At 35.4% G+C, this 26,725-nt stretch overlaps 1 protein-coding gene across 1 annotated transcript in view; it reads left to right on the top strand.

Annotated features, from left to right (window-relative positions):
* The window catches only part of CGNL1 (cingulin like 1), a 201,046-nt gene that overhangs the window by 161,698 nt on the left and 12,623 nt on the right, over positions 1-26,725 (top strand). The window contains exons 11-14 of the mRNA XM_003755724.4: positions 5,638-5,790; positions 7,011-7,181; positions 14,934-15,095; positions 18,651-18,740. Of these exons, the coding sequence (XP_003755772.1) occupies positions 5,638-5,790; positions 7,011-7,181; positions 14,934-15,095; positions 18,651-18,740 (576 nt within the window). The remainder of the gene's footprint in view (positions 1-5,637; positions 5,791-7,010; positions 7,182-14,933; positions 15,096-18,650; positions 18,741-26,725) is intronic.

The raw sequence follows: 26,725 nt of genomic DNA on the forward strand, positions 1-26,725 counted from the left end.
GTGGGAGACAATGGTCAAAGATCTGGGAAGTGATTGGGTGGTATTCATTCTAGGTGGTTAGCAGTGAAAAGGGGAAGAGAGGAAGAACAGTAGCTTGAAGGAAAGAGGATTAATTTAAGGCTTTCAAGGTTAGGGGAGACCTGAGCAAGTTACCGCCACTCAGGGAAAAGCTAGTAGACAGGAAGAGGCTGAGAATAAAAGGGAAATAGAGGGAAGGAATAATAAAGAGAGCAAACTCCTCTTGCAAAAGATGAGAAAAGATGTAAAAGGATTAATCTTGACAAGAAGATAGATCACTCCATCCTTTGACACTGGAGTATAGGATAGGATGGGTGGAAGGGACAAGGAAATTTTGAATTGACTAAGTACACTTTGATTTTCAAGTTGTGTGATGAAGGTGCAGCATTCTCTACCACCTCATTTGTTGCCCCAGTCTTCCTGAATTTGCTTTATTTTTTAATATTGAAATCTTCCATGAATCTTTATCAATGAATGATGTTTAATTAGTATTCTCATGATCTTCATTGTTTTATTGTGGCCAGTAATTTTTTCTGATTGGTTACCCTTTGTCAGACAAAATGATGTAGTATTTTCAGCACTGTTGGTCCAATTGTTTTATTTAAAACTATTGTTATCCTTTTTCATACATTGCCTTTATTTCCAAGTATATGTGTCCCCCACCTCCCCAACACATAGAACCAATTCTTGCAATAAAAACAAAAGGAAAAATAAAATCCTGAAGTCCAGCAAAACATCGGCTGAGTTGGACATTGTGTTCAGTATTCTAATCTAAACCCAGAATCCTCTGCAAAGATGATGCATTTTCTCTTTTTCCATTAGAGTTGAGTTTGATTATTATAATTACATAGAGCTGAATTTTTTTTCCTTTCGTACTTAAATTTCAACAACCATTCGTTGAACATCTACCATGTATAAAGCATTGAGCTAAGTCTTGGTGTTTCAAAGATGAAATAAGTTATAATTGATACCCATATGGAGCTTAAATCTAATAGGAGAGATTAGATGTATATGCAAATAATTAGAGGCTCAAATAATGTACTTTGAAACATTGGCAGATAAGAGAAGATAGTTTTCCTTCAACAGAAAAGGGAAGAAAGGAACATAGAGTTGGGCATTGCAGATGGATTTGTTTGTGAGCAATTTGGGAACAGAAAAGGAGAAAACACTAAATCCTGGGCCTAGCTTTTACACATGTCTGAGAACATCTGTGTCTTTGTCCTGTCATATCAGGAGGTTTCACACATACTGAAGGATTTCACCAGCTGTAAATCTACAGTCAACAGCTAATTCTCTGTACGGAACAAATAGTGGCTGAAAGCCTGGAGATATTAATGCCCCCTTTTTTTTCCTCTGGAATTTCTATTCGTGCTTTGAAAATTATCTTTGACGTGCCACTTTTTTCAAGGTCTGTTTTCCCAGCTGTGGAAAAGTCTGTTCTATTATACAGGCAATGTGAAATAATGGGAAGAGCCTTCATCATGGAGTCAGTTCTTCAGATCCTGGCTCAACCACTTTCTCTAAGTGTCATCTTAGGCAAGTCCTCAGCAAACCTGAGCTAATCATACTTGCCTTGGATAGCTCAACAAGGTTTTCAGAATAATGATGTTAACTGTCATTTCCATGGCTACTTATGAAACATGTTCCTTGTAACATTCCTGTAAAAAAGATGGTTCATTTCAGCATAAAATAATTTCACATATGTGAAACTTTTAATGAATTGTACAGCAGCATTCAATTTGAAAATATTAATATAGAATATTGAAAAAACCTTGTGCCACTTCAAGCTATGAAAGGTATTAAAGCTTGAAATAGCATAGAGACTTTTGGGACACTCTGTGTTATATGCTAAAAACACTGGTATCAGTATTTGCTATTCATGTTCCAGCTGCAAATTTTAGCCATTTAGGTTTGTGGTTCTCATTTTTCTTACCTACGTTGTTTATATTCAGAAATAATGCCATAATAATCATACTGTATAGACAGACTGTTTATTAGACTCTGAGATGCCATTTGTTTCCATCTAAAAAACTGGCACAAATGGTCTTACTAGTTTTCTTTTTGTGATTTAAAGATCACTGCCTAAAATAGTGTTTAGGTCTTTGTAAGAATAGGAGAAATTCATTGGTGTTTATTAAGGCTGTCCTAAATTTTTTAAGTTTCAAACTCTTGGATATTTACTATTCTATCATGTCTCAGTATCCAAAAAATCCTGGATTTTATCTCTGTACATACTCCTTCTCTCTATTGTCACAGATTAAAACCCTTCCATACCTTTAGCATGGTATCTGTCACATTTGTTTTTGTTGTTCAGTCATTTTAGTCATGTTTGACTCTTTGTGACCTCATTTGGAGTCTCATACAGGAATGGTTTGCTATTTTCTTTGCCAAGTCATTTTACAGAAACTGGGGCAAACAGAGTTAAGCTACTTGTCCAGGGCCACACAGCTAATAAATATCTGAGACCAGATTTGAAATCAGAAAGATGAGTCTTCTTCACTCTAGCTTCAGCAATCCTCACTGCTCCATTTGGCATGTGATTGGTGCTTAATAATCTCTTGCTCATTTGTGTGATTATTGGTGGTATTTATGAATTACTGAGACTAGGGAGTGGAAGAGGGAACTACCTTTTGGCCTTTCTGCTATTGAGTTAAGTAAGTAAACCAGATGGGTCACTACTCAAAACCTTTGCAGCTTAGATCTCTAAACCTTTCAGTTTGTGAAACTAGAGTTGCCACAATATAGGACAAAAAATTCCAGCTGTTGATTTTATAATTTGATAAATTGAGTACTTTTTAATGCTGGCTTCTTAACCTGTTTGTTTTATACCTGATTTTTTTTTTTTTAATTGTAGTACCTGTTTTAAAGTGATGGAGACTCAATGAGTTTCTTCTCAGCTTACATAAACTGAGAGAATTTTGAGGGAAGTGTTTTTCCTTAGGACCACTTTAAATGAATAATGCTGATGCCATTTTGATCATACCACTGTTCCTAAATTTGCATCTAGCTACAAAAGATTAAGAGCAAATCTCAAATGTCCTTTATCCCAAATAAACTCAGGGTACCTTTCCTTGGCAGCAACTAGTTTCAATCAAAACAGTCACTCAAGGAATGTGTGACATTGGATTGATAAAATCATCTTCCTGAGTTCAAATTTGACCCCAAATACTTAACTCTGTTTGCCTCAGTTTCTTCATCTGTAAAATGAACTTGAGAAAGAAATGGCAAACCATTCCAGTATCTCTGCCAAGAAAATTCCAAATGAGGTTATGAAGAGTTGGACATAACTGAAAATGACTGAACAACAAAAAAGGCTAAGATAAATGCTTGTAAATTGATCTAATTACTTCATATTCAAGGATTGAGGCATAATTTCTTCTTTGTTTTTTCACATTTAGTAGAATTCTAAGGGAAGTACCTGTACCCTTTATGTAATTATCTGTCTTCTAAAACATTAAATAATTATAACCAGTTATTTCAGGAACCATTTATTCAAAAGCTGAAGGTCTCATTGCCTTAGATTCTTTCATCTTTCTATTTTTATGTTTATTTGCCTTGAATTGGAGCTGTAAAAGCTTTATCAGCCAATCTTTTGACTCTTTATAAAGGTAAATAAACCAGGAAACTGGTGTTGTGCTGCTTCTGTCCCCCAGCGAGTTGTGTGATGAAGGTGCAGCATTCCCTACCACCTCATTTGTACAGGATGCTTAATTTATTTCTTCTCACCTACCAGAATAGGGGAGTGATAATGGATTATTTTCTTAAAAATATGTTGGTCACGTGTTCAAGATGGCCAGGATATTAAGCAGGATTTAAATAGTCTGTCATATACAATATCAATATACTTCTGGAGCCATCCTAATTCCCATTCTCTGCAGAGCACTTAACATTTTTTTAATCAAATGGAGGCAGGTGGGTATATTGGAATGGGGAAGAACTGACTATCTTATCTCCTTTAAAATTCTTCTCCAGTTGATTTCTTTTTCACCAGCTGGAGCAATCCTAGCATCATGACCCTAGTAAAGTAACATGCTGACTTACATTGCCTTTTCAAAGGGCAATTCTATCTCTAGAACTTTGTAAGATACTGGGTTTAAGAAAAATCCTGGTAATTAAGCACATGGCACAATGCAGTTGGGTCAAACTCAGTGGAAACAAGAGTCACTAATCCATGGGTAAGGACCTCTTCAGGCCACATGTTATATGATTTAGTTTTTAAAAATATGTTATCTATTGTAAACAAATTGCATTTTTATTGTTTTTTTTTAAATTAAATATTTTCCAATTACATTTTAATGTGATTGAGGCTTCCCTTGGGAATTCCTAGGCTGCAAGTTTGACGCTTTTGGCAACAGAGAAGTCCTGAGTTCATATCCTGTCCTAGACACTCATTTAAGTATATATATGTCCCAAAAGTCTTAGAGGAGTTCTCTTATTAAAAACTTGAAAAACTACACTAAAACTTTTAGGAGAACACACACACACACACACACACACACACACACACACACACAAAATATGTGTTGTATATAAATATATTACATGGGTGTGACTGAAAAATGACTGAACAACAACAAATATAAATGTATGCATATACAAAAATACTGATTATATAAATATGTGTGCGTGCGTGCGTGTCTGTGTGTGTGTGTGTGTGTGTGTGTGTGTGTGTGTGTTTTGTATGTATAAAATAGCCTTCCTTTGCTTTTACAAAGAATCCCAGAGTGATGCTTTGCTGGAAAGTAAAAAATATGACGGGTCCTATAGACCTGGAAACACTTTTATTATAGAGTAAGTTCCATCTTTTTGCGAATTGATATAAAAGAAAATCAGTGGAACCAAGAGATCATTATACATAGCAAAAGCAACATTGCATGATGATCAACTATGATTGATTTAGCTCTTCTCAGGAATGCAATAATCTAAGACAATTTCAAAAGACTCATGAGGAAAAATGCTCTCCACATTCAGAGAAAGAACTAATAGAGTCTGAATGCAGATAGAAGCATACTAGTTTCATTTTATATTTTTCATTTTTTTTCAAACATTGTTTTGTAGACTTTCTTTCAGGATATAAATAATACAGAAATATGTAATTGTACATGTCTAGCTTATATCAAAGCTTCTTAAACTATGGGTTGTAACCCCATATAGAGATCTAATAATTAAATATGGGGGTCATGAGATTATGATTTATTATCAGTAATTGTTTGATTTGTATACTATTTTATATACCTATATACTTGAGGTTGCATAAAAGTTTCTCAGGCAAAAAGGAGTTATGACTGAAAAAAGTTTAAACAGCCCTGCTTATATCAAATTGCTTACTGTCTTAGGGAGGGGGAAGGATAGGAAAGAGGGGAAAATTAAAATTTTGTGGAAAATGACTGTTAAAAATTGTCTTTATGTGTAATTGGAAAAAATAAAATACTATTTAAAAAAAAAAAGAGGGAATGCCATATCTAAGTTTACCTACGTTATTAGAGGCTTTTCAAAAGGTAGCTTCAGGGTAATGACTTTTTTTGAGCTTCCAGGCTCCATACATTTAGATGATTGGGTTGTGATAGGAGTTGGTTGTTAATGATGTTATATCTCTGCTTTATCCCTTGTCATCTGTAGAAAAATCTCAGCCAGGCTACACAGGAGCAACAAAATCTGTCTGAAAAGTTACAAGATGAGATAGACCAGAAAGAACAGTTGTGGAGGTTGAAGAACGAAATGGAGAATGAGCGATGGCAACTGGACAAAACCATTGAGAAATTACACAAGGAGGTAAGGAAGCCTACAGGGCAGGAAGCATTATGGAGATAAGTGATTCCTACACAGTAAAAACCCCCCTTGGGTCCTTTCTGTGCTAACTAGATAGAGGGTTTTCAAATCAAATTAACACACATTTATTAAGCACCTTCTACATTCCGGAGGCCATACTAAGCTCTAGGAGACAAAAAATGGCAAAAGTAGACCTTATCCTCAAGGAGCTTACATTCTAATGGAGGAGACAATGTATAAACAACTATGTAGAAGTGTGTGTGTGTGTGTGTGTGTGTGTGTGTGTGTGTGTGTGTGTGTGTGGAGAGAGAGCTCAAGAACAGGATAACTTGGAGTTAATCTTAAAGAAATTATTAGTTTCAAAGTTAACTCGCAGGAAGTAAGTACATTGTCTACTTTGTATACTACACTTTCCCAGTTGCCTTCTCATCTCTTTGTCTTCCTCAGTTTCCTGCTCCATAAAATACAGATTTGGGGGGTAAGTGAACTCCAAGACTCTTTTTCGCCTTGAGAGATTTGCATTTTATTTTTTGAATTAACAGCTCCTGTTGGTGTTAAGAATGTCCTTGTAACATTAGTTCTGAACTCAGGAGTAAGACTTCAATCCTAAATAGGTAATTTTTTAATGAGATGAAGTTTATTCATCATCAGAACTGCACAAAATGAACTAAGCAGATGTCCTCTGGGGGATTACATCAAAAGCATTTTTTTTCTTCAAAGAAGGTGACCTTCAACCTACATGTTAACCTCTGCCCCAGGCACTTTGCAAAGGCTTTTAGAAAAAAGAATTGTCCTCTTTGGGAGGGACAAGGTAAATTCGGCTGTATATCAGATCAGAGAATTTGGAGCTGGGAGGAACCTTCAAAAGGATCTAGTCTAAATTCTTATTTTATAGATTGAAAAAAACAAAACAAAACAAAACAACAGCCCAGAAAGAGCACTGAACTTGCCCCAAAACAGTTTGTAGTAGTGATTAAGCTGGGTCTCAAACCCCAAATCTTTTGATGCCAAATCTTATTTTTTTCCATGGGACTACCTAGACAACTTAGGTAAAACAGGAACCAAAAGTTGGATTTCCTTACAACTTTAACCTCTTTTTATATTTTATCTTCCCCTATTAGAATCCTTTGAGGACAGGCCTACTATGCTTGTTCATTTCTATATCCCTAGTATGTAATAAGTGCTTAATCTCTTTGTTTCTTCATGTGTATGTTTTTCTATAGATGGCTGACATCATGGAGGTTTCACGGACATCAACTCTGGAACTCCAGAACCAGCTGGATGAATATAAGGAGAAAAATCGCCGGGAGCTTGCCGAAATGCAAAGGCAATTAAAGGAGAAAACTATAGAGGCAGAAAAATCCCGTCTGACAGCCATAAAAATGCAAGATGAGGTAATGGCTAGTTGGTTCCTATGGTTAATCCCTGAATCAGAAATACACTTCTGATGTCTCGAAAGGATAGAGTTTTCGTACTGCTTTGGGGTTGGCTAATAAACTTGTTCTTGGGCCTGGGACATCAGGCTCATATTTTGATGTTTACATAAGAAAGAGGAATTTTTAGGATTCAGAGGTGATGTTTAACCATGTGATTAAAAGTTTAAAAAAAATTCCGTTTTATTCAGTAAGCATTTATTAAGCACCTGTTAAATGTCTGGTGCTGTGCTAGGGGCTGTAGGACAAAGAGAACCAAAATAGTACCTTGAATAGAGTATGGAACTTGGAATCAGGAAAATCTGAGTTTTAACCCAACCTAAGATATTTAATTCTTGTGTTACTCTGTGCAAATCACTTTACTTCTCTTTGTTGTAGTTTCTTCATCCATAAAATGGAGCTACTTATACCTGTAGCTTCAGAGAATTAGGGCAGCTAGGTGATGCTATGGAGAGAGTGCTGGGGTAGGATTAGAAAGAGTCTGAGTTCAAATCCAGCCTCAGATACTTCCTAACTGTGTGACCCTGGACAAGTTATTGAAATTCTTTTTGCTCAGTTTCCTTATTTGTAAAATGGGGACAATAATAGCACCTACATTGAAGGATTGTTATGAAGATCAAATGAGATAATAATGGTAAAGTACTTAGCATAATACCTGACAATATAGGTGCCGTATATTAACCTTTATCATCATCATAATTAATTATGAAAACCAAATGGGATAATGTTTACAAGGTACTTTGTTATCCCTAAAATGATATTTTAATGTTAGTTATTAATATAACTGTAACTCAGAGCCTCGAGTATATTGCCTTTTATAGGTAAGCAAGATATAAAATGCAAGTTTCTATTTTGGTCAACTGGCTGTGTAATAGTTTTTGCATTGCTTTTCTATCTTTTGGTTGTTAAAAACAAGATTTTATTTGAGGAAGATCACTCAAATGATTGAAATAATCTGGTATTATATAAATACTAAATGCCCACAGGAATCAGGAATGCCAATTATACTTTATATTCACATACATGTGCACAGGTGTGTACACATACACATGTACACATACACAACCATCTTACTTTTCAGGGAAAAAAAAGTTAAGCACAACAGGGACTCATGTGAACCAAAGAAATTAGCTTTATGTGATCATATGACCTAGTATCCCCAAAGTATCCTATAACTATAAAAATCTAAAAGTTATTGAAAGTCTCCAATTTTTGTTGGGCTGTAGGATTCTTTCTAGCTACAGAAAATTTTTAAAAGTAGATTTTTAAAGATGAGAGAAACTCTAGAGGTCATCTGTAGTTCACTACTGCTAAAATCTTTTTGGAGTATTTTTTTTAAGAATTCTCTTTTTTCACATTGAAAAATTTCTTGGACTCCATCACCAGGGCAATTGCAGTTTTTGTATCCATTCATTGTGGAAAAAACCATAATAAAGAAAAGCCACTCTGAAAAAGGTCATATTTCATCCTGAAGGCCAGAAAATACTCTTCCCCACTCCACCCCACTTCTATTAAGCACAAATGAAGCATTGATAATATAAAACTACTAATACAAAACCCTTTATGCACCCTTTTGTTGGACCTAAATAAAACCCAAATGACAATACTTGGTGAGCATATGGTTTATGGAACCCTTTCAATAACAGCATGGCCCCCACAAATTTGGTGTCCATGGTTTGAGAGTCATTGATCTGATCTAGTCTCATTTTACAGATCAAGGACCTGAGATCAAACAAGGTGAAGTGACTTATTTAGAGTTACACTGCTAGTGAGTGGCTGACTCTTTCTACCATGCCAAGATGATTCTATGGAACATCTTCTTAAATCCCTAAGTGCTTTCCAGACCCTCAAGTTTATTATTAAGAGCACAAGCTTACTACTCCCTCCCTCCTTCCCCCTTCTTCCCTCTCTCCTTCCCTCTCCCCTACCTCCCTCCCCCTCCCTCCTTCCTTCCTGCCTTCCTGCCTTCCTGCCTGCCTTCCTTCCCTCCCTCCCTTCTTTCCTCCTTCTCCCTCCCTCTATCTCTCTCTTCCCTTCCCCCCCATTTCTTTCTCCCCACTCTCGCTCCTTCTATCTCTGTTTGTCTGCCTCTGCCTCTGTCTTTGTCCGTAGCCTGACCCTCTTCAGTCACCGAAAAAAGGCACAGAAAAAGACACCTTTACTTCATAAAATTTGGAACTTTCGGCCAGTGCCATGATCTTCATAGCAGGATCCCCCATCATGCAGATTCACATAAAAATGTGATAAGGGATGAAGTTGCTAAGCTGAGACTGGCATTAAAGTTTTCTCTTCAAAAAGCATTTTTGAAAACTTTTTATTCTGCAAATATTGTAGCTTGGTTAGTGTCTCACAGTTGGAGTCAGAAGCATCTGCCTTTAAATCTGGCCTTTGACCTCCACACCTACCAGCTATGTGACTGTAGGCAAAACATTCAGTCTCTGACTCTCAGGCAGTTCTGTAAGACTAAATTATGACTAGGTTGTGATTGGTGTTAGGTATTCTTAATACCAATGAAATCACATGACCTTTGCATGTTTAGTTTTCATTTCCACAGAAAGGGGGGGGATATTCTCAGGTATTTCATCTGAGCATCCATCATGATCTTTTTTAAAATAATTTTAAACCAACAACTATCAAGCAATTTTCTTTTACTTCCCTCACATCTCTCTTTATCCACTGGGGGAAAAAAAAGCTAGAAATAAAGACAGAGCCTCTGTATCTGTGACAGAGTCAAGCAAAAGAAATTTTCACATGGGTAACAACCAAAAATATGTTTCTTATTTTGCATATTAGTCCATCATCTCTCTTGAACTGGGAAGCATTCTTCATCAGTCTTATGGAATCAGAGTTGATCATTGTTAATCAAAGAGTTTTTAAGCTTCAAGAATTGTTTATTTTTATAATATTGATATTAAAGTGTAAATTATTCTTCTGGTTTCAGGGAAAAAAAACTCCAGACAAAACATAATAGAGTGGCTTCTGACAATACCAAAAATTCAACATCCCAGGCCTCTTGAATGTATTTCATATAGCCTGTTGTTGGTGCTAAGCAGGCCCTAGTAATGTTTACCAGAGTTCTGAGCACCAACAGAAGGAAGCAGTGCTGGCTATTCTTAATGCACAAATATCTCAATAACTTGCTATGGGTTCAGTACTAGGTTACCGGAACACCCTAAGTGGCAGGACAGGAATTTTTCAAATATTACCTACAATTCAGGTACCAAGCAGCAGTTACAGAGTTGTAAGGACCTTAAAAAAAAAAAAAAAAAAACCCTGACATGATGGATCTTAAAAAAAAAACTTTGGTGTGTTTTCCTTGTTAATTGCCTTTTTTAAAGGCCTGGAAATTCTATTTTTTTTTTCTTTTGTTGAGAATCCTTTAAACTTCTGAGGAAGGAAGAAGATCTGTGGCTATGCTTAGAAATGAAATTATTCTAGCCTGGTCCCTTTTTTTGCATTAAGTTTTTTTTTTTTTTTCCTTCTCTTACAATATATAATTGATGAAGGTGAATGCCCAGTTAGGAGAATAGATTTGTTTTATATCCTCAAAATGAATTATACAGATATTAAAATTGAAATGATCTCTTAATTTATTTTGTTTTAAGATGAGTTGTTGAAAAATTTGGTTTTCTTTCTCATCAGTCATTTCCATGTCTTTATTGAGTAACTACCATATGAAAGGAAGGAGTCTGTAGGAAAGATAAATAGGTAATATAAAGCTGTGTCTCACAAAAGAGGAAAAAACCCTAAATTTAGATTCCCCCCCACAGGTTATTTTATTTCTTGATTAATAATTCTTGTGGAAAGTTATTTTCAATGAACAAAAGCTATTTTTTTCTACCTTATATGCTTCTGTTAGGGGAAAAAAGAAACAATAATAAATATGTTAGGACCATCATATTTAGCCAATAAGACCAGATAATGATTTTTTCCCCCTCATTATCTTTAGCATGAATTTTGCATCCTTTAATCTTTTTCTTTCGTTCTACTTGTAGTGTTTGAAAACATGGTATTTTGGGGTGAGTTTAGGCAAGGCCACTAGGGTCAGCCTGTAAGACACAGAAGAAGTATGTTTTTAGGGAGGTATCTCCAGAGGAGTTCTCTATTCTGCTTAGATCCAGTTCATTTCTTTTCGCTAAAAAATAGCCCCTTTTTGGAAGGCTTTTTCATGGATGCCTCTTCTAAACTGTTGGTTCAGTGCCATCTTGTGGGAGAAAAGTATACTGTGGCATTGGACAACATGGTGATTTCTTGAAGGAAGCTGGAACTTTTTTTTTTAATTTCATTTGAACTTCTATGTATATTCTGACTTGTGTGTTGTGTTATGATGATATTTTCTTAGGTTATTATTATTATTTTAGCATTTTTTAGGAAGATCATAATAAGCTCATAAATTTTGAGCTAGAAAAAATTTCAGAGGTTAGCTAGTTCAACCTCCCCATTGTAGATAAGGAAACTGAGGCCGAGGGAATTTAAGTGACTTGCCCAAATTCACACAGTAAGCATCAGGGTTTAAACATAGGTATTCTGATTCCAGAACAAATATTTCTTTTTCCACTGGACTATCCTGGGATCTTAAATTGGAAGCGATGTCTAATGATATTTTGTAAATGAGAAAAATTAACCCCAGAAAAATGAAGTAATGATTAACTCTGAAATAGAAAAAGAAGAGAGTTAGTGCTTATTGTTTGTGTGTTGGGGATCTGGAAAGAGGTAACTACATAAATTAAAAATGGCCCAGGCTTGATCCATCCCCCAGAGATGCTATTGAGATTTAAACCTGGTGTAAAGTGTCTTCAAGCATCCTTGCACTTCCATTTATTAGGTTCTCTTATTTTTTTATTTCCTAGGGCCTAATGCTATACCTTGGCTGTCTGAGATCCCTCTTGCCTTTCCGTCCTTCAGGTGTTTCTTTCCCTTGCTTCATTCTAAAACTAATGACTTTTTTCTCACATTAAAAAATTAATCTGACAAAGATCTCCATTCCATTGATCTAATTGGTTACCTTTCTAGAGGAATCTGGATATACAATGCCTTAATCCATAGTCAGCAGTTAGTCAACAAACATTTATTTAGTAATTATTATATGCCAGACACTGTGCTCAACACTGGGAGTACAAAGAGAGGCAAAAAACCCACTGTTCCTGTTTTTAAGGAACTCATCTTAATAATGAAAAAGACAACATTTAAATCACTTATAAGATATACAGTATAGGTGAAGATAGTTTGAAAGGGGAAGCAGTTGGGAGAATTGGAAAATGCCTTCATAAGAATAGATATATAATGATAATGTTTTAGACAGTCTTTAGAGTAGTGGGACATACATATAAGGCAAAGGGGACTTTGTGACGTCATAGAAATCATCTCTCATATTATAAGCCATGTAATAGACCACACTGAACTTCATTTTTCTTTTCCATAAAATATTTGCCTTATCTACTTCCTAGGTTTGTTAGGATTATATTTTATAACTTTAAAGTAATATGACATAGATATATATTTTTGGGTATATGTAATTTCATCATTGTAAGGAGCACCCAGGGAATTCTACCAGTATAGATATAGATCTATACCTTCTTTACAATTTATAATATGAATTGCACAACACACTGACAGGTAAAATGAGTTGCCCAGGGTCACATAGCTAGTGTATGTTAAAGTCAATCTGAACCTAGGTCTCCTTAATTACAAAGCTGGCTCTAGCCATTATTCTAGGCTGCCAGTCATCTTCTATATAGATAATAATAGTAATAAGTAGTGTTAGTAGTAGTAGAAATGACAATATTAGTTGTGATGGTTATAGTAGTAGTAGTAGTAGTAATAGTAGTAGTAGTAGTAGTAGTAGTAGTAGGGAAGTGTGAGGTTACAATGGTAGTAATAATAGCAGTGGAAATAATAGTGTATAGCAGTTGTGATAGTGTGATAGTGTTAGTGGTGGTAGTAGTAGCAGTAATTGTAATAATTGGAAGAGGAGGAGCTAAATGTAGGGGTGGTGATAATGGTTGTACTAGTAGTAGTCATAATTATTAGGTTTATATTTTTGTTCCCCACCTAGCACTGGGGAACATGTTCCTAGACACTCTGATGGGTAGGGGGAAAGAATAATGAAGTGAAATCTTTTCCTTTGTATTACTTTTCAGGTTTCTCTTAAGTTAATAAAGCAATAAATAAATCTATTCTCTACCTTTTCTTCTTGGCACACAGTTAAGAGCATGGACCAAGGTGGATGGTAGGGGTGGGGGAGGAGAGGTTGGAGGGAGAATGCTATAGACTGAAAAAGATCTTATCTCATATCCTTAGATATTTAGACACTTCTTGCTTTGGTAGCCTTCCATTTTTTTGGATCGTATTGGGAGGATATCTCAATAAAAAGGTTGAGTTGTGTTGATGACAAGGATGATGTTCAGTTCAAGAAATATACTTAGCACCCACTATATAGTAAGCACTGTACTAATTAGGTGCTAGATGAGATGCAGAGGTTTAGAAAAAATAATGTCTCTGTCTTCATGAAACTTAACAGTCTAGTACAGATATTCTTCATGTGATGTCTATGAACTTAAAAAAAAATCCCAACATTATGGCAACTGTGTTTCAATATAATTGGTTTCCTTTGTAATCCTGCATATTTATTGTATTCATTTAAAATCATTATTCTGAAAAGGTTCCACCTTCTTAGAGATCACCAGACTAATAAATAGATCTATGCTTCTCCCCAAAAGATTAAGAACCCTTGGTCTGGTAGGATATGCATAACCGTGATAAAATGGGGAGCAGTGGAATAGAGTGGAAAGGGCATTGGATTTGAAACATCTGGCTCTTGTTACTTACTATCTGTATTAACTTGGACCAGTCACTTATGTCTCTCTGAGGGTCTTTCCTTGTCTTTCAGAGAGGAGGTTGGACTAATTGATGGCTAAGGCACCTTTTAGCCCTCAATCCTATGCAAACAATCAAAGAGAGATGATCAAAGTGCTACATGAACTTCAAAGTATTGGGGAAAATCTCTCTCTCTCAGTGACTGGATAATTATTTCATCAAAAGAGATTCACATATCAAAAGCTCCATCCATATACTGGTTTTTAATTTAGGTTTTCCTTTTTATTATAAGCTTAAACATCAACAGACATAAACATTGCCACATAGAACAGTAAAATAACAATGTATATTAAAGTGTAACTTTTATTTTATAGTTTTTTAAAGTGTATATTAAATTTAGCACAAGAGTAACAAAATTGACTCCCCTTGTCTGTATTCCCTTTTGTTTTCCTTTGTATATCTAAAAAAAAAATTGTTCTTTTTTTTTTCTTCCACATACTATTATAGTTCATAATTTAATAATTATGATGTTTTGCAAAGTGTTTTACTAATATTATTTCTTTTGATCTTCATAACAACCCTTGGAGGTAAGTGTGCCATTATTATTATCCTCATTTTACAGTTGAGGAAACTGAGGCAGAGACATACCATAGATCACATAGACAGTAACACTCTGAAGCTGGCTTTGAATTTGGCTCTGTTCATAATTGGAAGCTCTTTAGGAACTAGTAATTTTTGTACAGGAACAAATAATCTATTATAGACTTGAACAGCATGGCTGCCTTAATGACCAGAGCTCAGTCTTTCCATCACCTTTCCATAGATCTCTTCCTAGGGATTCATTGTCTGCCTGGATTTTTATCTCATTAATAAGTTACCATCCCTTTTTCTCTGCAGATGCGCCTGATGGAGGAGGAGTTACGAGATTACCAGAGAGCTCAAGATGAAGCTATTACAAAAAGGCAACTTCTGGAACAAACGCTGAAAGACCTAGAGTATGAATTGGAGGCAAAGAATCATCTTAAGGAGGATCGCAGTAGACAAGTCAAGCAAATGGAGGTAGAGTTAATAATAGCTAACATTTATGTAGCACTTATTATGTTTCCAGCATTATTCTAAGCACTTTATAATTATTGTCTCCTTGGATTCTCACAATGACTCTGAGAGGGAGGTGCTATTATTGTTCCCATTTTACAGATGATGAAATAGAGGCAAACAGAGTTTAAGTGACTTGTCCAGAGTCATCTACCTAGTAGATATCTGAAGCCAGATTTGAACTTGGGTTTTTCTGAATTTACCCTCATGCCTCTCTTTCCTCTTCCAACTTGATGTTTTCATGATCAAAGGATGGTAGATCTTGGGGATGTTTCAAGGTTTTCCCTTTAAGCTTTTAAGTTACATCCATTTTCATTTCTCTGGAGTGGTTAGAATTTAGTAGTATCATTCCCTTTTAAAATTAAGAAAATTGGTGAGAGATTGGGAAGTCACAGACTGATAGCACTGGAAGGATTGGAAATACTCTAGTAAAACTACTTCGGTTTAGATATGATAAAACTGAGATCATGAGAGGTTGAACCACTTGCCTTAGATCAAACAGAAAGCTGTAGAATTCAGACTTAGAAGCCAGTTCCAGAGTTTTCCATATCATCCCATACTTTATTTTGGTTACCTGTTTTTAACAAACCTTTTTTTGCTCATGTATAAGCCAGCTTTGTGGATATATATGGCATAATAAATATGCTATAACATAATTCTATAACTGCATATCAAGCACTGTGATATACTTAGCACTATATTAAACATTTTGTGGAACAGGGCTTTGTAAAACATCTAACTTGGACTCTATCCTTGGGGATTTTACTATTTTGGGGGAAGAGAAAAAATAAGCATGTGAAAGAGGTAACAGCATGTGACAATAGAAAATAAAGTCTTATATTCATTTTCAAAATAAGCGTAAGACTTTCAGACAACCCAAAATACTTAACAAATAATGACAAAAATGTAAATCATATCAGAAAATCTAAATACAAATGGTGCACTGACAATTGTATAGTTATAATTTTAGAATCATCAAAACCATATTTAAAATAGCACAATGACACAATAGTATCACTCAAAAGAATAGCATCATCCAATATGACAATGAGACTTGAGAAAAAGCTGGATTAAAATAAAACTTGGAGCATACTAAAGATAAAATGTCGAGATGTTTTAAGAGGGAAATAAATGTTATTCAAGTACAGGGTGAAAAAGGATGAATTTGTAGTCAACTTAATTCTTGAATATGTTTTGCAAATATCTACCTTCTCCTACCTTCTTCAATGGCAAAGAAGCCATTGACATTTAATGAATATTAATTCTGACATGACCAATTTCTCTAGATATGTCTCATAGGAGAGAGGATAAACAGACTAAATTTAACTGGTTAGATAATTTTTCTGTTCTCTTGAAATAGTTGCCAATTGCTAATAGGATCCTAGCATGCTTATTTCTAGGAATTTGAGACCTCATTGTAAGATGAACAGATGTTAACTCAAATTATTGGAAGCTGAATGCCTTCTGCCCCACGTGGCCATGTAATAAGCAAGTAAATTCAGAGGACAGGCATAATATCCACTGACCTGTACCAGGGAAACACTCCTGTTCAACACATGGGCAATGGAAATTCTGAAAGGACTGCATCATTGACTCATGTCATCCTAGGAAAATTAAAATAGTATTTCCTTATCTGAATAAAGATGCTTTCATCAATATTTTTTTCAGTATAGTGAATGTTAAATGAACAATGTGGATAAATGGAAGTAGTCATAGAATTAAAGTATGCTTTTTAAAAATTGAACAAAATTTCCAGGAGGATCTCTTCTTCCATTTTAAACTGGAAAAAGAACAATTCTTAGCACCCCAACCAATGAGAAGAATATTTTGACAGTCAAATGACCTTATAAAGGGAGCTGGCCTATGAGGGTAGCCAAGCTGTCTTTCCCTGATTCTTACCTATTTCTATTTCCCTTGCATGTCTTCCACAAAAAACATAGCCACACAGGAATTACTTTTTAGCCAGGTGGATAACTGATTATCAGCTAAACAGCACCTTCCATAAATTGGAGAGGGGGAAGGGAGCATTGAAGTAGGGTATGATTGTATAGACTATTTTGTGAAGATTTCTTAATTACATTGTGAATATTCCCTGAAAAATTCATAGAGCCTTAGAGTAGGTACATGATTCCTATGCAAACTAATGCAATTAAATACTGAGTTGATGATAAGGGTTCTTTCAGTTTCTAGGTCTCCATGCTTGGGAAGGCATCATCCTAGATGGATGATAACTACAATAACTAAAAATTGGTCTTGGTAGATGAACTTGGCCTTCCATCAGTTATATGCAATTTACCTTTTGTGCATAAAGAAGAATCTCTAATTCTCAAACTATTGTGATCATCCTGGAAATAAAATTTTGGTATTTTGGTAGATCATTGATTACCTTCTCTGATGGATTAATCTGTCAGGAAGTATTTATTAAGTGCTTATTAGGTATATGTCAAGCACTGTGTTAAGCTCTGGGTTCAGCCCATCTGTGCCATTACATAATACATAAATTGTGTTCACATGTTTCATCAAATACTCCGTAGAGAGATCTATTTGCTTACTTTTTAAAAAGTATTTTGGAAGTACCAGTGGACCATTTGGGATACCATTTGTTGTTCTTCATTCTCATATTTGACTGGCCCACCTTTTTCCCACCATCGATATTCCTCTATCATGTGTTTTTACCCTCACTTCTTGCATGAAAATCATTGCCAGTAATGTGCTGTTGCCTGTTGATACTCAACATGTCCCCTTTTATTGTTGGTTGGGTTATTTGTAATATTCTTCTGAGATTATAGTGTTTCCAGGGACAATATTTATCCATAAATATTTCAGCACCTAAATCCAAGACTGCCAATTACTTTCTTGCATCTGTGGCTCCAACTTAATCCAAACATTTAAAATAACAATAAACTGGTGACTAGAGAAAAGAAATAAATGCAAAAACCTAGCAATTCTGTATATTGAAATTTGCATTATTTTTCCCTTTCCTTTTCCCTCCCACCCACAAAACTTCTTTCAAGTGCATTTTCCATAACAAATAATGAATTACAAATAAAACCCAACTCAAAAAATTTGGTGAATACTGATTTGACATTTGGTTAACTTTGAAACATGATCCAATACTCTTTTGAGTTTACTTAGAAGGAAAAAAAGGCCAAAGGTATTCAAAGACTTTGCCTTCTCCTAGGGTCCTAGGAGCAATAGTAAGAATTGGTAAGTGGTACACTTTAAACAAAATGAAACATTCAGAACTTCTTCTTGCCTTTAGAAGACATTTGCTGAATCTAGCATGAGTGTTTTGGGCCATGCGTGAACCCTTTCATTTTAAATTAGTGGTTCATTGAGAATTAGTGTTGGAATACAGAAAATTTCACTCAGCTCTAGTCTTCTGTATTCTCTCTTCATCCTGCCCTCAGGTACCATGTCTTCACATATCTTTTCCCTTTCACTCACATAGATAGCTGTCCCATTTTCATCTGTAAAAACCCAGTTTAAATAGGTATGTGTACATTTCTTCTTTTATAGGACAAAATTTCGCAGATGGAGATGGAACTGGATGAAGAAAGGAATAACTCTGATTTGTTGTCAGAGAGGATCACCCGGAGCAGGGAACAGGTACTGCAGTTGCTGAAAATGATGTTAACATGAGTAAACCAAAAAGAATGATATGTTTAAATATGAACAATTGGCTAAAGCACAGGTATTTAGCCTTTTGTGTGTGTGTCATGGATCCATTTAGTAGTGTGATGAAATCTCTTGACTTCTCAGAATAATGTTTTTTTTTTTATTATTATTATAGCTTTTTATTGACAAAACATACGCATGGGTAATTTTTCAACATTGACCTTTGCAAAAACTTCTGTTCCAACTTTTCCTCTCCTTCTCTCCACCCCCTCCCCTAGATTGCAGGTAGTCCCATACATGTTAAATATGTTAAAGTATATATTAAATACAATATATGTATACATATCAGAATAATGTTTTTAAATAAATAAGATTGCCAAAAAAAAAAAACACCCTTAATTTACTTACCTACATATTAAAAAAAATTAAACCAAAAAAAACTTTATAGTTACAGGTTAAGACTTCTTGGGCTAGAGGAAAGTTTGTACTTTTGCAACTTGATCCAGTAACCCTTGATACTTTAAGCCAAAGGTGTTAAACTTGTGGGCGATATTCTCATGTCAGATCAAAATGAGAAATATATAAAATAGAACAGAATCTAGGTAATGTTAAAATGTGTGTGTGTTGTTGTTGTTGTTGTTTTTTTAAGTCAATATACAGCCTACAGGTTTAGTGGACACCACTGTTCTTAATCATTTGGGGAAGAGTATAAAAATCACCTCATTTAGCAGCATAGAGTTCAGATTTCTCAAGAATTGAGTTAAGGAGTTAAATTATAGAAAAATCCTCTAGGCTACAAACTCCATGATGTTAGGGATCATGTCTTGTCTAAATTTTGTTTTGCTTCCATTTGGTTATTGTTTAATCATTTTCAGTCATGTTTAGCTCTTTGTAATCTCTTTTTTTTGGGGGAAGATTTTCTTGGCAAAGATGCTGAAGTGATTTGCTATTTCCTTCTCTGAGGTCACATTTGAATTCATGTTTTCCTGACTCAAGACATGGCACACTGAGCTACCTAACTATGTATACACATAAGTTAAATATAACATTTCATTTACTTCTTTTATTTTAATCTTTATCACAGTTCACAAATCCCTGTGTCTTAGTAGACTGTCTTCATGAGTTTCTATAGCTTAAAAAACAGTAATGAATTGGTAATCCATCTTCTATTAATGATCCTTTCTGAAATTAACAATGCTTGTCCTCAGTCAGTAGATACACATTCCTTACTGACCTTTCTTATTGGCCTTTCCAACACAGTAGGACTTACCAGTTGTTCTTTTTGGCATTGACTTCTTGAACCCAGAATTACCTTCACACCATGTTGAGGCATCAAAGTAGGGTTTTAGTAAAGGCCTTTGCCCATATTACTTGCTTAACACAGAAATGCTGAATAAAATTTGAAATCTTTGGCTATATATGAGGAGAGGACTTGATGATGTTTTATAATGTTTCTGAGAGTAATTCATTTTTCAGGTATGTGAAATGATGGGGTTTACCTAGCATCCTACTAGATGAATCACAAAATTATTCATTATGATTTAGTATTAGTATGGGCAGCAGAAAAAGAGCTTTTATATATATATATATATACATATATATGTATATATATATATATATATATATTAACTTAAAGTGTTGAGTTCATTATGATCCTTGAACTAGTTTGCCAAGGACCAGGCAAGGCAAATTGATGGGAATTTGCCAACGTGCCTGAGTTTTATTGGTTTCCATTCACTCTTTCAATTCAGCAAATGTTTATCAAGTGCTAATTATGTGCAGGGCGCTACAGTCCTAGACTTACAAGGGTAAAAATATAACAGTCTTACTTTTCATTCTACAGTCCTTAGTACTTATACCTATACTCTTTAGTACACACACCTTAAGTGGGCAGTCACAAAGTGAAACATCAGAGCAGTGGGTAACAACACTGGGGTCAGAAAGACCTGAGTTCAAATAACTGTGTGCACAGCATCTTCATGTGTAAAATGAGGCTAATAATATCACCTACTTTCTAGGTTTCTTGTGAGAATCAAAAGGGGGAATAAAGCCCTTTAAAAACCTTAAAGTGAGTATTTTATAAATGGTAGTTATTATTATTCATGTTGGCCCCCTGTGACTGGTTCCTAATTAGCTTTAGAATTACTCTAAGTAATAGGAATTTTTACCTTGGGGTCTGTGAACTTGTATTGTTTTTTAAATATCTTTACTGAATATATTTTTAAAGACATGTTAAATATCTTTTTTTTTTCCTTTTTTTTTTTTTTTTTTTTTAATTTAATAGCCTTTTATTTACAGGTTATATGCATTGGTAACTTTACAGCATTAACAATTGCCAAACCTCTTGTTCCAATTTTTCACCTCTTACCCCCACCCCTCCCTAGATGGCAGGATGACCAGTAGATGTTAAATATATTAAAATATAAATTAGATACACAATAAGTATACATGACCAAAACGTTATTTTGCTGTACAAAAAGAATCAGACTCTGAAATATTGTACAATTAGCTTGTGAAGGAAATCAAAAATGCAGGTGGGCATAGATATAGGGATTAGAATTCAATGTAATGGTTTTAGTCATCTCCCAGAGTTCTTTCTCTGGGCGTAGCTAGTTCAGTTCATTACTGCTCCATTGGAAATGATTTGGTTGATCTCGTTGCTGAGGATGGCCTGGTCCATCAGAACTGGTCATCATATAGTATTGTTGTTGAAGTATATAATGATTTCCTGGTCCTGCTCATTTCACTCAGCATCAGTTCATGTAAGTCTCTCCAGGCCTTTCTGAAATCATCCTGTTGGTCATTTCTTACAGAACAGTAATATTCCATAATATTCATATACCACAATTTATTCAGCCATTCTCCAACTGATGGACATCCATTCAGTTTCCAGTTTTTAGCCACTACAAAAAGGGCTGCCACAAACATTCGTGCACATACAGGTCCCTTTCCCTTCTTTATGATCTCTTTGGGATATAAGCCCAGTAGTACATGTTAAATATCTTTAAAAATATGTTTAAATATTTATTTTCAAAATATCTTAAATATCTTTTAAAATATTTAAAAATGTCTTTCAAATATCAAAATATCTAAAATATTTTTATTTTAATGTATTTGGTTTCCCTTGTACTCCTATGTATTTTAAACAAAAATCTGCAGGGTGCCCATAAACTACACCATTCTCCCAGAAGTCTCTATGACACAATAGAGGTTAAGAACTCCTGATCTAAATAAAGTTAATGCTTTTAGATAATAGCAGTGGTAGCCTCAGGATATAGGTATAATAGCTACCACGATAACTTGTGTTTTTCTAGTGCTATAGTGTTACAAAGTTCTTTGTATCTCTCCTTAGATTGAGCTCCTTGAGAGCAGGACCTGTTTTTTGTCTTTTCTTATAACTCATATCTTAACAGTGGTGGCACAATGAAAGAATTAATTACTAAATGCTTGTTGATTCTCTTGTCTTATCTTGATTAATACTTCAATTGACTCTGTGAGTTGTATATTCCACAAATGTTTTTATCACCACTTCATAGGTAAAGAAATAGGACCTCTGAACAGTTAACAGCCCAGCTTACATTAGAAATCAGTCAGGATTTGGATATGGACCTTTGAATCCCAGTCCAATTCCCTTTCCACTTTGCCATGATTCCTCTTTATAGCCCTAGAGCTTAGTATTGTTCTTGGCACACAGTAAGTACTTAATAAATGTTCTATGATTGATATCTCCTACAAAGGCACCTTTCTGTGAAAGTACTTCCTGACTTCTAAAAATATTCCCTGTGTAGATTAACAGATGTCATTAAATCTTTTAGGGACACAGAAGATCAGAGATTGATAAAGTTGCCTTTCTATCTCTCTCTCATGGTTACCCTGAAATTTCTGAGACTAGTTGCAAAGAAAAGAGGGGTTCTGTTTGCTCCTCAGTGCAAAGGAGACTTCTCCTCTGTGGCCCTTCCCATGTTGAATCATTGTTTATGTCCATCCATGCATTTCAGACCTGTGCCAACAGGATTCCTCTTGTGAGCTGTACTAATTTAATGAAGTAACTAAGTGAAAACCCCAAACCACTCAATTGAGGAAATCCAAACATAACATAATAGGACAAATGGAATTTTTACTGTGATTGAGAGTGTCGTAAGTTCTTATGACAATGCAAAGAACACTTTGGTTTTGACTTCCTTCTAGAATAGATCATGGTAATTTACATTTATTGGATATTTTAAGATTTACAAAGTGCTTCCATAATAATCCTGGTAAGTCATTTAAGTGTTATTAGCTCTATTTTTATGTTTGATGAAACTGAAGTTCAGAAAAATACATTCCTTGTAAAGGCCACAGTTAACCCTATATCAGCTGGCCTACTTTGGCTTAGCATGTAGTTTAATAGTAAATGTGAATACCTTTTTTAAATGCTGGAACCAGAATTTAAAAAAAAAAAAAAAAAGAAAAAAAAAGAAAGAAAGGAGAGGGGAGGATGAGAGGGGTGCAGATGAAATTCAGTAAAATGTTGAGAAAAAAATCCACAGAAGAGATATAAAATCTTCAGACTAGAGTAGAAGAAATTTCAGGAGGGGTCAAGCAGGACCATTTTGTTATTATCACTTTCAACTTAACATATATTATAAAAATACACTATGTACAGAGGAAACAGGAGAAATATGGAAGCAAATGCAGATATTGTGAGGCTCAGTTTTTCCCTCCTCCCATGAATGTGGAATATCTGTGCTCACTTTGTTTGACTAGAGCCAGGTAACCAGAAATTCTAATTAATTGGAGATAAGTTTTCCAGACAGCTAGAACATTTAGATTTTCCTTTCAGATCTGACTAGTGTTGGCATGAAGGCATGGATTGAAATTTTGTCCAGATGAGTTCATTTCCCAGAACTTTTTACCTTTCCAGAGTTCTCTAAATGGAGACAAAGTTTGTTTTCTCAGCTAAGAATATTTTCCCCCAGAAAGGTTTCTGATGTGCCTACTAGGGCCAAAGAATGAATTTATTCAAATGTTGAAAAGCAGCCATTTGACTCGGTAGACCTTGGAATACCAAATAGATAGCTATTTTTTAAAAATGTAAATACTAAGCACTTTATCAGTATCATCTTTTTTATTCTCATAACCACCGGGGGAGACAGGTGCTGTTATTAGCCACATTTACAGATGAGAAAACTGAATAGAACAAAAGTAAAGTGACCTGCCCAGGTTTACATGGTTAGTATATATCTGAAGGTGAATTTTAACTCTGATAGGCCTGACTCTAAATCTAGCTCTCTATCCATTGGGCCAAACAAATTTCTTCCCTTCATCCTTCCATATGTATGTCTCTTTTTCCCTGGCTGAAAAACTTCAATATACCTTCTACTATTCCTGACTTGGGCCTTTGAAAGATTTCTTACAGATCCTATAAAGATATATACTCTGCATTCAGAAAATCTGGGCTCAAAACTTGCCTCTGTAATTTGCTATCTCTGCCTTTATGGGCTTCTGTAGACTGAACAGTTTGGACTGTTTAGTTACAAAGGTCCCTTCTAGCTCCAGATCTGTTCCTATTTTACCTTTAAAGGCCATATATCAAAATCTATGACTTGGCCACTCTTTGTTTAAGGTTTGGGGTCCAATATCATTTGTAGCCATTTAGAGCTTATAGCTTACTTTTGATAAAACTTGCAAACTTTGAAAGGAAAATGCAATTCAGTGCTTTTCCAAATATGCTCATTATGTGAGTTCCCTGGATCACCATGCATTTTGCTTTTATATATTTTCAGTGTCAATGAATGCAGACAGTTAATAAAACAGTTATGCTTAAGAAGAGAAATTTTCTGTTTACAATGGAGACCAGAAAGCCCCAGCCCAATGGAAAGATATTCATCCAGTCCTAATCACTTGGCAGGCAGAATGAAAAATACCAACCCCAAACCTTCGGGTGGCTTCCGAGTTCTTTCCAGGAGCCTAGAGAGGCTGCCCAGTTGCCATGACAATCACAGAGTCAATACAGGCGGATAAAGTTGCTGGAGCTGCCACAGTCACTTTCCAGAAAGTGATCCCGGGGGTCTGGCACACACCTGCTCCTCTGTCAGCACCAGGTGGCCAAGGCCAGTAAATGAGAATGTGGAAATGAAGTCTCCCCCCTTGCAATGAATGAAGGATCAAAGTTTTTATTAACTTTATCCCAGCCTCAAATCTGCCTCTTGTTGAGTCAGCTGCTTGAAAAACCTGGTGTGTGCAGTCAGTTAATGTTCTTTTTTTTTCCCCTTCATGATCAGGTATCGCACACAATATTGGTAAGAAGTGTAAATTTCCTAAACTCATTGTAAACACAGGTGATGGGGCTAAATATTGTTATTAGTGATCATAAATATTTCTGGCTTTTCATTAGCCAAATATGCAGCTGCTTTTAATCCTGAAAGCTGGCACAGGCCACTGGTGCCTCTGAAATGAAACCTAGATGAATTTGATACTGTTATTTCTCATCATAATGCATGGTGTTTAGCATACTTTAAATCCAGCTGTGATAACTGTTGCCTTAAGCTGCAGTTGTTTTATTCTTTTAATTTAACTAGGTTGTTTTTAGCTCAAAATATTCATTGCTTTAAAGGGGGGTGTAAACAGAGCACAAAGGACTGAGCGTTAGAGAAGAAGCAATATGAGCTCTTCCAGCCAGGGATTCTTGCTCTTGTTGAGACAATGGGAGAAAAGTGGGCCAAAAGATGAGGCAGACATGGAGCTAGTTTAGTATCAGAAGGCAAGGATTTTTGGAGCTGGCCCATTTGACCTACCCTAAGTTATTGGTCAGTCAGTTCTGAGGATGGCCACGTTGTAAAATGCATAGCCCTCTATTATGTACTGTCTGTCAGAATTCATTGCTGCAGGATGGAGTTCATTTCCTGGTGTTGTACCAGACTCACTATCCCAAAATGACACGAGAAAGGATTCTGCACCAGGCAAGACCAATTGGGAAGTCTTTCTGTTCTGCTAGTTGCATCTGTGACTTACAGAAGATTTTGTGACATCTTCCAATTTGTGCCATACTAGCTTTCTGTGTATTATTATGTCCTGAGACCCTCAGTGAACTATCTTTCTGCTCTAAAAACTTCACTTGGAGAACTCACAGCCTCTAAATTTGTGGTAGCCTCCACAATAAAACCAGAAGTGAACTAGTCATTCCTTTCTTGGGCGCATGATCTTGAATTTTATTGACTAACTCCTTTCTGACTTTTATATTTTGTTTCCATTCTTAGTTTAGATTCAGCGATTAGAATACTTCTGTCATCATCATTCTATTACCCTATTGACCCTTTGCCATACCTGATGTATCATACACCAGCCATTGACTCTGTCTGCTCCTCAGTCATATAATCCCCCTGTAGAAAGACAAAGAACTTGCAAACTTGTGAATTTACCACTGTGAAATCATGCTTTCTAACTTCAATGGGGTCTTTGTAATCATGTAGCAGCACTTTTATTCCTTTTTTGCTGTTATATGGAATCTTGACTCTGAACGACTGTCTAGCTTTACATACTTGATCTTAGACAAAAGGCCAAGAGGAATGTTCTCATTCCCCTCTTTTTACAAATAAGGAAACTGTTGACCAGAGTGAGTTAACAGCATTTGCTCTAGGTTGCATAGATTATCGTCTTGTCCTGTCTCTCAGTCCAATGTTTTTTCTGTTATACTGTCCACAGCTGCTGTGGCAGAAAATTCTCAGGACTTCAGTCCTACCTTCCCTCCCTCTTAAACAAATTAAGTAAACATTTGTTTATTGACTAGTAGCCTCACCTTTTTTTTTTTTTTTTAAACTGAGATCAGTTAGACCTGGAGAAGGAAATGGCTAAGTGCTATCCTTCTCTCCACTTGACTATCTGTATGCATTCATTGTTTCATTCCTCTTCCTCTAATGCAGTTGTTTCCATTACATAGGTCCAGAATCCTTTTCGAGTTCTCAATGATGATCCAAGGAACATGTGCTAAAAAAATC

The sequence above is a fragment of the Sarcophilus harrisii genome, chromosome 2 (assembly GCF_902635505.1).
Source record: "Sarcophilus harrisii chromosome 2, mSarHar1.11, whole genome shotgun sequence".
NCBI lineage: Eukaryota > Metazoa > Chordata > Mammalia > Dasyuromorphia > Dasyuridae > Sarcophilus > Sarcophilus harrisii.